Source organism: Triticum dicoccoides, chromosome 3A, assembly GCF_002162155.2.
Source record: "Triticum dicoccoides isolate Atlit2015 ecotype Zavitan chromosome 3A, WEW_v2.0, whole genome shotgun sequence".
In the NCBI taxonomy this organism is placed as follows: domain Eukaryota; kingdom Viridiplantae; phylum Streptophyta; class Magnoliopsida; order Poales; family Poaceae; genus Triticum; species Triticum dicoccoides.
In genome coordinates this window covers 203,284,495-203,298,966 of record NC_041384.1, presented here as the reverse complement: position 1 = coordinate 203,298,966, position 14,472 = coordinate 203,284,495, and the positions used below count along the sequence as shown (strand labels likewise).

The 14,472-nt window shown below is 49.9% G+C and overlaps 1 protein-coding gene and 1 pseudogene across 1 annotated transcript in view; one reads left to right on the top strand and one right to left on the bottom strand.

Annotated features, from left to right (window-relative positions):
* Positions 1-2,070, top strand: part of LOC119267855 (ABC transporter F family member 4-like) — a 3,526-nt gene extending 1,456 nt beyond the window's left edge. Inside the window, exons 2-3 of the mRNA XM_037549291.1 lie at positions 29-1,710; positions 1,794-2,070. Coding sequence (XP_037405188.1) covers positions 29-1,710; positions 1,794-1,868 — 1,757 coding nt within the window. The 3' untranslated portion in view covers positions 1,869-2,070. The remainder of the gene's footprint in view (positions 1-28; positions 1,711-1,793) is intronic.
* A 61-nt stretch (positions 2,071-2,131) lies between these two features.
* Positions 2,132-13,893, bottom strand: LOC119272153 (annotated as a pseudogene).
* Positions 13,894-14,472: the final 579 nt, after the last annotated feature.

Sequence of the window (14,472 nt, the reverse complement as noted above, 5' to 3'; positions counted from 1 at the left end):
GAGGAGGCCACAGTGGTGACACGCCATGGCAGGCAGAAGAATGTTGTGCAGCCCCCTGAACCAGAGAAGGAAAAGGAGGAGGAGGCCACAGTGGTGATGCGCCGTGGCAGGCAGAAGAATGCTGTGCAGCCCCCTGAACCAGAGAAGGAAAAGGAGGAGGAGGCCACAGTGGTGACGCGCTTTGGAAGGCAGAAGAATGTTGTGGAGCCCCCTAAACCGGAGAAGGAAGAGGAGGAGGAGGCCCCGGTGGTGACAAACCGTAGAGGGAGGAAGAAGAATGTGGTGACGGACGCCCCTCCGCAATTGCCTCCGAAGATGAGGTCCATAAGGGGCCGTGGCAAAAAGGCTAGTGCAAGCGACATGGTTCTTGAGGATGTGGAAGAGAAGGGAGGAAATGAGTTGGCTGTATCAAGAGCTCGTCCTGAGGACTTGCTCGTTTCGGCGACATTGAAGGGTGTTAAGGCTCAGAAGAGGGATAAGGTGGCATCTGGGGATGGAGACATAGAAGGGGCTGCAGTGTCATTGGAGGAGAAAGTGCCGAAGGGGAGGGCCAGTGCTCGGCTTGCCGCTTTCGATAATGGTGCTAATGCGGCTGCAGCGCCCATTGAAGAGATGGAGGAGGCTGTGGATGCAACGCTCCGAGGGAGGCAGAAGAAGGACGTTGAACCTCATGAACCAGAGAAGGACGAGGAGGAGGAGGCCATGGTGGTGACACGTCGCGGGAGGCGGAAGAAGAACATGGAACCTCATGAACCAGAGAAGGAAGAGAAGGAGGACAAAGCCCCAGTGGTGATGCACCATGGCGCAACGAAGAAGAATGCGGCGCCAGTTGCTCCTGTATCACTGCCTCCAAAGAGGAAGTCTGCAAGGGGCCGGGGAAGGCCTACAAGGGCCAGTACAATGAACACAGTTCTTGAGGAGGAGGTGGTGGAGGAGGAGCAGGGGGGAAATAAGTTGAGTGCGTCAAGAGCACGCACAGGGAAGCCACCGACTTCGACGACGGTGAAGAAGGGGGATAATGCAGCAGCTGTGGATGGAGAGGTCAAAAGAACTGCAAAGCCGTTGGAGGAGAAATTACCAAAGAGGAGGGCCGTTGCTAAGCTTGCTGCTAACAATATCTCTTATGCGGCTGCAGCCAAGCCCACTGAAGAGATGGAGGAGGCTACAGAAGCGTCTCACCACGGGGGGCAGAAAGCCATGGAGCACCCTGAACTAGAGAATGATGAGGATGTCACCATGGTGACGCACCGTGGGGAGCGGAAGAGGGCTGCTGTGGTGAAGCGCCGTGTTGCCGGGAAAAAGGATGTGGTGGCAGTGATGAGGTCTGGAAGGGGCCGAGGAAGGGTTGGAAGGACTAGGGCAAGGAATAACGTTCCTGAGGAAGACAACATGGTGGTAGAAAAGGAAAATGAATTGCCTGTGCCAAGAGAGCTGGCAGGGAATCTGCCAGTTGCGACCGCGGTGAATGGGGGTGAGGATAGAGAAGTCAAAGGAACCAAAAAAGCAGTGGAGTCTGAATTGCCAAAGGGGAGGGCCAGTGCCCAGTCTTCTTCCGACAACAAGAGTGAGGAGGAACAGGGTGGTGCGGATGGTTCTTCTAGAGTTGCCAGTGCCCAGTCTTCTTCCGACAACAAGGGTGGTGCGAATGGTTCTTCTAGACTTGATTCAGGATCTAACGGAATCCCCAACACAACAAGCAAATACAGAGAGGTACAGTAAACATGCAAGTCAATGAGGTAATATAGTTATCGATATTCTGGAATGATGTACTTATCTTTTATTATCTGTTGCAGGATAGAAAACTGAAGCCGTACTCGACTCCCTTTGATGTCAGGCTGGATAGAGCTCTGAAGAAATACTCTGCATGAGTTACTGGTTGCTAAGTTTAAGAGTTAAAAATGTGTTATGATTGTGTGGATAGGTTCTGTTTCTACTCTGTAGGAAGAATGACTCGTAGATTTTGGAGTCTGAATCCAACTGAATTTTGTGTACATTGAAATGGAGATGCATGTTTCGTTCCTATGCTTGATACAGAAGTTCAAGAAAAAAAAATGCTTGTTTGTGTTTTTACTTTGCAAATGTTTATTGGGAAGATGCTTTGGTTGTTATTCTTCTTTCCCTTTCTATGTTCTTACATATTTCCTATATTCGTATTTGGTATGACACTGAGGAGGGACTGAACTTGATGTGTGTGCTTACCGAGAAGGTTGTTGTCACCTTGGTTTTGCTGGGAGTTTGACTGAAGCAAAGAAGGCAAGATCAAGATAGTCCTGTCTGCTACTTCTAAAAAAAGATAGTCCTGTCTGCTTCCCAGTTAGGGCTTGCTGTTTCATTTTGATTTCTTCTATCCTTCATCCTTTTTCCCCACTCACACTTCAAAATGCATTATATTCTTTTTTGAGGGAATTCAGCATTCTTGGCTACTTGTTCGCTCAAACTGTCCAAATATCATTCACTTGGTTTGACCGCTCATTCAATATCTTGAGATGACTTTACTCGTTCAGTTACAGGACTGACCTAGAGGGAACAACAAAGACAGGACACCAAAGCCAAGGAAGGATGAAATTCGATATTTGACTGGATTACTAAAGATACTATGAACCAACTTGGAGTTATTCTGCAGAATATAGGTGCGAATTTTTTCAGTGTATGATCAAAAGTGTCTCTTGCACTCTTCACTGACTGTCATTGATTTCAAAGAGCTCTCAGAGGGTTCTAACAACATTTCTGTTTATCCAATGTTCTGAGAACTTTTATCCAAGCCATGTTGCCCTAATATAGCCTTTTGTCAGATTCTCTCGTGTTTATTGTGAAGCCATATTTATGGCATGATCAAGACAGCTATAATACGAGACTTGAGCTTTGTAAACTATACTGATTTACTTAGTTCTGTGTTCAAAACTCTAGGAGATTCAATTCACTTCCTGTTACACATGTGAAACTGTACACAGGGACTGTGAACTCAATTTTGGTAGAAAAGAAGAAAAATAGATTGCCCACACATTTTGTACACATTCAAAACTCTAGAAGATTCACTTCACGTCCTGTTAATCTTTAAATTCTGCATGAGGTGCTGCTGCTGAAAGTTAACTGTATTGAGTTTGATGTGTGGATAGGAGTAGTTCTACTTTGTCTAGGAACAATGTCTCGTAGATTTAGATTGTGGACCCAATTGAATTTTGTCTACATTGAATTGGAGAGACATGTTCCTTGCCTGTGCTGTAAATAGAAATGCCAAAAAAAAATGCTTGCATGCGTCTATATACATTGCGAATAATTCTGAGCAAGATGGTTTGGCTTTCGCCCTTGCTTCCATGTTCCATAGTACTCCCTATGTAAGTAGTGACCTAAAAGGTCTTATAAAAGTTTACAGAGGGAGTATATCTTACCAAGAGGGGCACTGAAGTTTATGCAAATCACCTACCGAGAAGTCCAGAGCCACCTTGATTTAGCCGAGTTGACTCAAGCAAAGATGGCATGATCAAGACAGTCCTGGTTGCTTCACAGTTAGGATTCCGTGTGCATTATGAGGTCTCATCGATTTATGCTTTCATTCCTTGCATCATTCTATCTGAAAGAAATTCTACATATCTGTGTTGGCTTACTGTTCGATTAAACTGGCTGAATGTTCACCTCGTTTAACTGCTCATTCAAGTTCTTAAGATAACTGCTCATTCAGTTACAGGACTATTAGAGAAAACACCAAAGGAAGGATATCAAAGGCGAAGGTTGTGATATCAAAGGCGAAGGTTGCCGTATCAAAGGCGAAGGTTACAACAGAAGGTAATATGATCTACTCCCTCTGTAAAGAAATATAAGAGCGTTTAGATAACTGAAGTAGTGATCTAAACACTCTTATATTTCTTTACGGAGGGAGTAGTTTTTTCTTGAAGCAATTTTGCAGAACATAGGTGTGACATTCTTTTCAGTTTATGATCAGAAGTGGGCTCTCATGCCCTGCCGTTAACGTTGATTCCAAAGATTGGTTTGGGTGTTCTTCCAAGTCATTATAAATTGTCATCCTTGATTCCTCATTCTGCGAAGTCACTTGATTTGTACATGTACTTTTCTGTTCATTGCCAAATTATTTCACCTGCCGTACTGCAAGATATTTGTGCTTAAATAGCAAAATTGTCGCTTTCACTTAAGCTCTACGAGGTTCACTTACTTCCTATCACACGTGACAACTGTACATAGGGACTATGGAATTAGTTTTGGTAGGAAAAGGATACAGATTATTCACAAATTTTGCAATAGTACGAAAGTTGAAAGACATAATACTACAAAGAGCATAAAAATGTGCTTGTGCATCTTATGAACTTGAAGAACATGGTGCTGAACCATTCATCAAACTGCTGGGAAAACCTCAGTTCAATCTTAAATTAAGTATCCACCAGACATCAGAAAGAAAAAAAAAAGGAAATCTGCCACCCTTGGTTGGTTGGGCGTCCAAGGCAACCCAAATTCGAAACTGAATTTCACAGCTCGAGTTAAACTGAAATCTTGGTGTGTGGAAATTTTGTGGGTTGAATGGTCTCCCACATTCGCTTGATTATGCAGCGTGACTACTACTCTGCTGGTCCTGTTTCTATGAATCAAGCATCCACTGTTGGCTCCTCTTTCATAGCAGGAATTTTACTTTCTATGGAAGAGAATATCAGTTATTTGTTCTTAATCTTCACATTCCTGCTAATTGGCGTACCTGAGATGCGAGTTTCAAATCAAAGCTTGATGGAGTGATGTCTCGCCACACCGGCAGGAGCAGACTGCAGGTTTGTGGCTCTTCCTTTGGCATAAACTTTCCCTAGGTTTGTAATGAACTGTATGCATCGATGAGTTCGCTGGAGTATCGGTTTCGAGCAAACCCACGATCAATTCCTGCATATATTACCCTAAAAAGACTCCTGCATGTATGAGAGGGCACCATCTGAACCCATGGGCATATGCACCCACTTTTCATGAAATGCATTTTAAGCACGTTTTAAAATGTCAAAAAAATCAAAAGAAAATATCACGCATACATGTTCGCAAATGTGTGTACGCGGCACAAAGTTTTATCAAAAAATGTCTTTGTTTTGCCTCCGCAAAAAAAGACAAATTTCAGTGCTTTTAAATAGTGTTTCACGACATAATTTTTTGTCTTTTTTGCACAGGTCACAAAAAAGTTATTTTTTCATGAAACTTTATGCACGCACATAGAACATGGAGACGTACCCGTGCAATTTTTTTCCAGATTTTTTTAGAATTTAGAAATGTGTTTTTTAAAGTGGGTTCATATGTACCCGGGTTCATCCATGCACTTCTCCTGCATGTATATACAAAATACAGATACCGATGCAAGAAGTTTCAGTAAATCATGAGCAGATCTAACCTAGGGTTGTGTCACTTTGGGCCTGTTTGGCAATCCTCCAGCAGACAGCTTCTTCTGCTCCGTGGTTGAAGTTGGGTCGAACACCCTAAAACTCGGTTTTTTAACTCGAGCAGCTTTGCTCCTGAACGATTTCCAAACTCGGTTTTTTGATAGGCGGCTAGCCAAATATGCCCCTTGTAACTTGGGCCCTCACGGTTTTTGTCAAAATGCAATTGCCATTATTGCGTGGATGATCCCCTCATGGCCCTCCACGTAGGGGTTGCATTGGCATTGCCTTTGCCTAGGGTAACGTTATTCAAATGAACGTTTGCTGAGGGTGCATCGCAAAACGAACGTTTTTGACTGCAATTTACATGTCGAGAACATGAAAACTTTTTGAAGCAAACACAATAATTCTTTGCACAAAATTCTCTGTTTGCCAGATGTTTACTGTATGTTCTGTGAAAATGTTGCCATATGAAATGTTCGCAATTGCCATGTCCCACAGTGAACGTTCGCTGACTACTTGGTTCTTTTGTTTTCCTTACGGGAATGAGGCTAAACCTGAACTCTGCATTGGTTGATGCCAAATATTGAGGCCAAACAAATCAGTTTATATAAAAGAAATAGTTTTGCTAAAACATGTCTATATGTACTCTAAGTATTGCACATCTAAATCTTATGTCATTGATTTTATGCTAAGATTCCTATACGCATTTTTTTTCTAATTTAATTGAGTCACTTAAATGTGCAATAAATAGAACATATCTAGATGTGACCACTAGTATTGGACCTTGCTTGTATCAGCACCTTCCCAATTCTATCACGAATTCTATGACTGGACCCTATAAAGATTCACCGGTCGTGCGACACACCCTCAAAGTAACACGACGTCTACTTGATCTCTCGTATAGGTCTAGAGGGTTGCTGCGAGCCTGGCGACAAGCTCCTTGGTAATGGAGGGGCAACTCATAGTCAGATGCTCGTAACCGTCGCTCGCCAAGACCGCTCTCAAGTTGGCAGGCGAGCTGCAGAGGAACACGAAGACGGCCTCCTTGAGCCGTGGGTATTGGTGCTGCTCGGCCAATGCCAGGGTTGTCGCCGCGGTGGCCGCGTCGAGGTGCCTGCACAGCTGTCCTGGCAGACAAGCTTCAGCCTCTCCATGTCGTATCTGTCCGCCGCGACGAGCAGGTGCTGGGCCATGGCCGTCTCTTCTTTCCTGGTCGTGGCGGGCAGCTCGTCGGTGTAGATGAAGTGGAGCAATGCCCGGAACACGGCCACGTCCATGTCCTCGATGTGCACGCACCTCATCTTGTTCTCCTTCATGGGGACGACGAGCTCTGCCTTGAAGACCGGTGACCGAGCAGCGAGGATGCAGCGGTGCGCCGCGAATGTCTCACGGCCAACCTTGAATGACACGTCGCTCCACTCCTGATAGGAAAGCATCTGGGAAAGGTGCCGGGGCAGGGCGGGCGGCGGCACCACCACGGCCGGCTCCACGCGCACCTCGTTCACGAAGACGGCGAGGTCGCACCGGACGCTGATGCAGTCGTCCCTGAGATAGCTTGAGCTCTCCAGCTCGGACCTCTTGACGAATCTGTCAAAGTTGATGGAGCTGTCGTGCTTGGTGAAAGCGCACTCGTCTTTGGTGAAAGCACACAACGGAAAATACTCCGTGGCGTGACCGGGCAGGCTGAGCTTTTTTTTTCGAGAATACGTCAAAGGCGTACCATATTTTTATAGAAGAAGAAAGAAAGTATAATTACAAGACGTGTGGTTCAAATGCGAACAGACGACCCACACGAGCAACCCAACACCAGCACCAACACCAACCAACTAAACCTAGGCTAACTTCTCACAAAGCGTTGTAACCCACCGACACCGCCTGCCGCTTGCCTCCACTCGGCTATCTCAATTAGCGTAGAGGTGACTAGCTCGATTTGGTTTTTTTTGTTGCTCCACCCTATTGAACACTCTCGCATTCCTTTGCTTCCACAAAGCCCAGAGGACCGCAGTGACCGTTGTGTCAAAGCCTCTCCTGTCCGGCCCTTGAAAACTCTTCCTTGCTCGAAGCCACCACTCCAAGGTAGTCTCAGTTGATGTCGAGGGTGGCGTGTTGATCTGTAGAGTGTCCCATGTGTTGTACCACACCTCCCGGGCGTACGGGCATTGCAAAAGGATGTGATCCACGTTGTCCTCGTCCTGCAGGCAAGTGTAGCAAGCTGCACTCGCATCCTGTAGGCCATGCCTAGCCCTCCTGTCCGACGTCCAGATCCTGTACTGCATCGCCAGCCAGACAAAAAGCTTGCATTTCAGAGGTGCCCAACTCCTCCAGACACACTTCGCCAGTGGCGACTTAGGCCACCCATTGCATAGGCTCCGATAGACAGATTTGGCAGAGTATTGTCCAGAGCTAGAGCACGTCCAGGTGAATGTATCCTGCTCGGCCTCATTCCTGGGTACAGTTGCCACCCCATGACTTAAGTGCATGCATTGCAGTAGCGCCATGAAGGAGATCTCAGGTTGACAATCCTCCCTCCAACTGTCATTGAGAAGCGCATGTTGCACCGTTCTATTGTTGATCACCCTCTTGTGGACCGTTGCGAGTAGTAACGGTGCAATATCGGCCACCGCAAATCCGTGAATCCACCGGTCACGCCAAAACAACACCTTGTCACCCATGCCAACAGAGATGTGAACCAAGCTGACGAACACTTCCCTTGCCATCGTGTCCTTGATCATCGGCAATCCTTGCCAAGGCCTGTTTGGCTCCGTATGCTTTAGCCATTCCCATCTGACCCTAAGCGCTAGAGATTGATGTTGCAAGTTTTTTATCCCAAGCCCACCATAATCCTTGGGCCGACAAATCTTGTCCCACGCGACAAGGCATTGCCCTCCATTTACCTTATCCTTGTCAGCCCCAAAAAACGACCCCGTCCACTTATTTATCTCCTCAAGCACCCAGGCCGGGGCCTCCGCAATCATCAGATGATGTACATGCCTGGCAGAGATAATGGATTGCACCAGGATGAGTCGGCCAGGCCGTTGGATCAGCCCTCTTTGCCATGCTGGCACAAAGTACCTCACTTTGTCCAACATTGGCTGCCAGTCTGCACGTGTCAAGCTCTTAACCGCCAGCTGTAGGCCCAGGTACCTACACGGGAACTCTGCAAGATTGCACTGCAGTAACGTGGCCACCCTCTGTCTGTCCTCCAAGTCGCCCCTGATCACGATGGCTAAAGATTTCCGGTAGTTCACTCGAAGCCCTGATGCTTTCCCAAACGCATCCAAGGCCTCCTTTACAAAGCACATGTCCATGGCAGTGGGTTTAATGAACAGTGCCACGTCATCAGCGTATATGGAGATTCTTTGCATGGCCGTGATGCCATTGGAGGAGGTAAGCACACCCACCTCCATAGCTCTCTGTATAAGCTTCGTGAGAGCATCCATAGCGATGATGAAGAGTAGCGGGGAGATAGGGTCTCCCTGACGCAGCCCACACGCGTGACCAAAACTCTTCCCGGCCACCCCGTTGACTATCACCTTGGTTGTTGTGGATTGCAGTAAGATTGCCACCCAAGTCTTCCAGCGTGAGCCAAAACCTTTAGCAGTCATGATCTCAAAGAGGAATGGCCATGACAAGGAGTCAAAAGCCCGCGAGATATCAAGTTTCAGGAACACACCGACCCTCTTCCTTGCATGGATCTTCCTTGCAACTTGTCATACGAGGAGGAAGTTATCGTGAAAGTGCCTGCCCTTGATGAAAGCTGATTGGTTGGCCTCGACGATCAAGTGCATCTGTTTTCTGAGCCGGTTGGCAAGAACTTTGGCAAACAGTTTGGGCGCGCTATGAGTCAAGCTTATAGGCCGAAAGTCCCCAATCTCCTCAGCATCCGGCTTCTTGGGAATGATAATAATATGTGCTTTGTTTAGCTTCCCAAATCCTCTACCATCTCCCACATAGAGCTTCACCATTACCGCCATTACATCATTCTTGATGATTGGCCAGGCTCTTTGGTAGAATGCAGCAACGTACCCGTCCGGTCCTGGAGCACAGTCAGGGGGAAGCTCTTTGATGACTGCCCAAACTTCCTCCTCAGTAATTATTTCCTCCAACTCCCTAAGATCATGGCTCTGCATCCCCAGGAATTGCAAATCCAAAGCATGCTCCCTAGCCTTCTCCTGCCCTAGAAGCCGCTCATAAGCCTGTAAGAAGGCCTCTTCCTTTTGCTCCTGATCTGAGATAATGACTCCCTCTCTTTTGATGTGTGTAATGAAGTTCTTTGCTCGGCGCCCATTAGCAAAAGCCTGGAATAGTTTGGTGTTGGCATCTCCCTCCCTCAGCCACTTCATTCTGTACTTTGACGATCAATGGTTCGCTCCAATGCGGCTAAGCCAAGTAGGGTCTGTTTCAAGCTACGACGCAACCACAACTCCCTACTCTCCAACATCCTTCCCTCTTGAGCAATATCCAGCCTATGTATCACCCAGCTTGCCACCCTCATCAGCATTTTGATGTTGCCCACCCTTTTTTGGCCCCAAGCTTGTAGGTGACTCGCGGTGTTTCTAAGCAGGGCATCTAGTCTCTTGTACGGGTCGACAATATCATCATTGCACTTCCAAGCTTCCTTAACCGCATCCTCAAACCCTTCAAGCTTGGTCCAAAACATCTCGAACCGAAATCACCGCTTGGTGCAAAAACTGGCGCTAGTAGTGAGTAGTAATGGCGCGTGATCCGAGACACCTGTAGAAAGCGCCTGAAGGAGGTACTCAGTGTTTTCCAGCTCCCAGTCTACGGTTGTGAAGACCCTGTCGATTTTAGTCATCGTGGGTGTATCCCTCTCGTTCGACCACGTGTATCGCCTGCCATGCATGTACATCTCCTTTAGCTCATGATCATCCACAAAGTCTCGGAAACGACCCATCATCCTTCTGTTAACATTGGGGTTGTTTTTGTCCGTGGCCCTTATGATCATGTTAAAGTCGCCAAGCAGCATCCAAGGCCCCGGGCACACCACCCGCCAATCCTTAATGTCATGCAAGAACTGAGTTTTCCTCTCATCCCCTTATGGTCCATATACCACAGTGATCCACCATGGGTCCCCTAGCTTGGCAAGCACCCTGCCTGTGAGGAAGCTAGTATTTAGCATGATGTTATCTACCAGCAGCACCGAGCTATCCCACGCCAAGAGTATGCCTCCACACGTATCCACCGCTGGCACATACACAAACCATCAAACGATGGCCCCAAGCATTGCATTACAACATAGTGGTCTATTACATCCATTTTTGTTTCCTGGAAGCAAACTAGGTTCACCTTAACCGTATCCACAAACTCCCGAACGGCCTTCCTTTTAGCTGGATTGTTGAGGCCCCTCACATTCCAGCACAACACCTTCGGGTGCATATCCATCAAGAGGAGACATACACCAACCACCCGTGCTGGCACACTAGTGCGAGCACAACACCACCTTGTTCCGTTCCTCCACGTCAGTACTTGCCGGCACGGCCTTGCCAAACTGCCCCGCGATGATCCGTATGTGTTGCTCACATAATGGCAAATCAAACAAGGCCTGCAGCTCATGCACCATCCCATCGTCCGCCACCATATCTTCCGGCACCAACCCAAGTGCATGCAGTAAGACGTTCTCAGCCGGGCTGTCCTTGGTGCAGCTTGCAGTGGATTTCTTTGTTGCCCTGGTTGTACGCTTCGGGGTGAAAGGCGTCGCTTCCAGCCTCAACTTGGCTGCTTGCACTTCCTTAAGCAAAGGCGGCGCCAGCTTCTTGATGATGTTGGAGCAGAATCCCTTCAGCTTGTTGTATGCCACGGCCTCCTGCGCTGACATGCCCGCTGTTTCCTCCATGCAATTGTGCAGAACCAGGGCTTGATGCTCCGGGTTTTCTGGCGCCAACTGAGAATTTACGTGGTCGCTACCCATGCATGGGGATGTCCCATCCTGCATGGCCATGCATGCAGCGCCCATTGGTGGTTGCGCTGGCGCAGATTCCCCCATCTCCTGTTGCACTGGCCCACATGCGTTGGCCTCATCCGCCTCGTGTTCCTGTTCCTCCACCGAAACTGCCCCTTGCTTGTCCTTATCCCCCTGCAACAAATCCTGGTCCGTCCCCTTAGAGAGAGGATAGGCTGGCGCGTCCACCAAGGTAGATGCTGTCCTGCTCGCGGGGGCCACCACAAACCCCACCTGCTCCGCTAGCCCGCCCACTAGCACCGGCTCCATTGGAGCAGTCATCACGGCCCCACCAATCGCACTAATTGGGGGTTTGCCTCTGCCCATCGACCGCACAGGCCTCGAGGCCGCGTCCCTTTCGCTGTCAGCTGATCCATCCACTGCTTGGCCCGCCTCTTTTTCCTGGTTTGCCCCCTCCTACCTCATTAGGCGTTCTGCCTCCTGCACAACGGCCAACTCCTGGCTGGCGGCCGCAATGATTGGAGTCCTCAGCGTCCCGCCCTCGCCACTCCGTTCCGCACGCCCCCTCCCACCATTCAAAACCTGATCCTGCCTGGGTGGCACCATTGGCTGCATCGCCACCTGTCCAGTCAAACGGTCAAAAGCCGATGTTCTGATAGTGAGACGGTCGTGCACTGTCCCAAATCTGCAAAGTGGACCCTCAGGCGTAAGCTGCATGTGGGGTAACTTCTAATCCTGCCCAACTCCGGTCAGCACCACGGCGGCCGACACCGCTCCTGCGCCGCCTCCATGGACGTGACCACCACTGGCACCGCCACTTCCCCTCTCATCCCGCACTCCGAAACGCCAGTCTCTGCGAACAGTGCTGGCTCCTCTTCCTCCACCCATGTCCGCTGCGCTTGGATCATCAGGCAGTCCGCTCTGATCGCTACCAGAGGACGATCTCAGCAACAGAGGCTCATCGGCGGCGGTGTAGTCAGAGACCTCGTCGACGTGAATCAGCACTTTATATTGCAGAAGGGTAGGCTCCATCAACGGCGACCTCAAGCCTGGCTCCGGCACGGCCAGCCACCGCAGGGACGGGATCTCCTCCGGTTGCGCCGCCCATGCAGTCAACCTGAACGCCGAGAGATCCGAACGGGAGCTCGTTTCTGGCTCAATCATGTCCACAAGGCATGCCGATCCCAACAGCGTCTCTGCCTAATGAGCTTGACCTTTGCATGCACGACGTCGACGTCCGTGGCGACCATGGTGCATTCGAGCTGCATGGATATGTAGCCTGCGCTGCCCTGGTCGCAGCCGTTGGGATAGTACTTCATGCGCCAGGTGTGGCCTCCAACCTGGAACTCTCTGGAGGCGACATGCTGGCCCCTTTGGAGCATCATCTTCGTCCACGAGTAGCCTTCGATCTTGAGCACGTGGTGCCCGCTCGTCTCCGAGACGACGATGGCCGAGGCGGAGGGCGTGGAGCTCGGCGTCGTCGTTGACGGGAGAGAGTGTTGTGGCGGTTGGCGTCGAGGGTGAAGCAAAATCATGAACTCCAAGCACGTCCCCATGAACCACCGTTGGCGGTGATGCCGTTGTCGCTGATCCACGATCGCCGTGGTTTTGTTTAGCTTGTCCTCGCAGACCAACTTTAGCCTTGCCACTTGATATCTGTCCGCCGCCGCGCTTAACTGTCGTACCACGGCAGGCACGTCCTCTTGCCCGGCCATGTCCGGCAACGAGTCCGTGTATATGAAGTGGAGGAAAGCTTGGAACACCGGAGCATCCATACCGTCGATCTTGACGCACATGTCAGCCTTGTGGCCGGAGAGCTCCGCCTTGAAGACCGGAGACCGTGCCGCGAGCATGCAGCTGTGTGCACCAAACGTCTCGTCGCTAACCTTGAACGCCACGTCGGCGCCGTCCTTGGTGCGAAGGAGGCGGGCGAGGTGGACGTGCAGGCCGGGCTCCGGCACATCGAGGAACGTCTCCTCCACGTGCAGGCCCAGGTCGCTCATGACATCGACGTCGCACCGGATGGTGAAGCCGTCGTCCTTCAGGTGCACCGAGTTCTCCAAGTCGAGTCGCTTGACGAAGCGGGGGAAGGCCCAGCCCTCGTTAGGTCTCGGCGACGGGAACGTTCATATCGCGCTGCTGCTGGTGACGTATTCCGGCACCGGTTCGCCGCCCATGTCAAGAAGGCTGAAGCGGAAGCGCGCCTTCACGGATGCTGCCTTGGTGTCGGGGTCAACAAGAAGGCTGACGGAGATCCAGTCGGCATGCTCCTTGGCGGAGCCGTTGGGATAGTACTTGACGCGCCAGGTGCGGCCGCCGATGGGGAATCCGCAGGACAGGACGTGGTCGCCGGTGGCCACCATCGCCTTCGTGTGGGAGTATCCGTCGATTCTCAGCAAGTGGTGCCCCTTGGCCTGCACCCTGCCAACGACGGTCGAGGTCTTCATGGCGGCGACAATGGAGGGATCGGATTGCCTTTTACAACCGGCTGGTGATAGCTACGCGGTTTGTTTACCGGTGAATCTGATCTCGACTCCGAGAGAGGGTAGCAGTGCAATACTTGCCAGGAAACCGGCTTGCCTATGAGGAGTCGATGACACGAACAACGGAACAAGATTTTTTTCAACAGCTCGTATCTATCCCGTACACGAGTTTTTTTCTTTCTGAAACAAGGCAAACGATTTGCAATTTGCATTGATTAAGGGAGAAGGTTTAGATTTATGCCCACAACACGGGAACGAAAACAACTACTCTCGCGGCATTACGTTAATACATTACTCAAGTATTTCGCACCCGCTAGAACCCAAAGATGGGCCTCTTCCTTGATCCTCCCGGCAATTAACATGGTGGGTGCGGCGATGTCGCGGAAACTCTCGTGTTGCGTTCCTTTCAAATCTCCCAAGATACCAACATCATCAACGAAGTGAGAGCCTTCCAGTGCCGTCTTGTATTGTTCACTGTATCAGTCCACCAACCTTTCACCGACGCGACATTTGCCCAAGCCAAAGTAGAGAAAATCCAGGAGGCCGAGCCAGTTGGCAATCTCGGTCCAAATACGGGTCGTGAAGCAGCATTGGGCGAGTAGGCGCACAACGGACTCAGGAGCTTGCTTGCAAAGAGAGCAAAGACCGCAATTTGGCTATCCACGTCGACTTAGTTTATCAGCTGTTCAAATCATGTTTTATAAGAGCA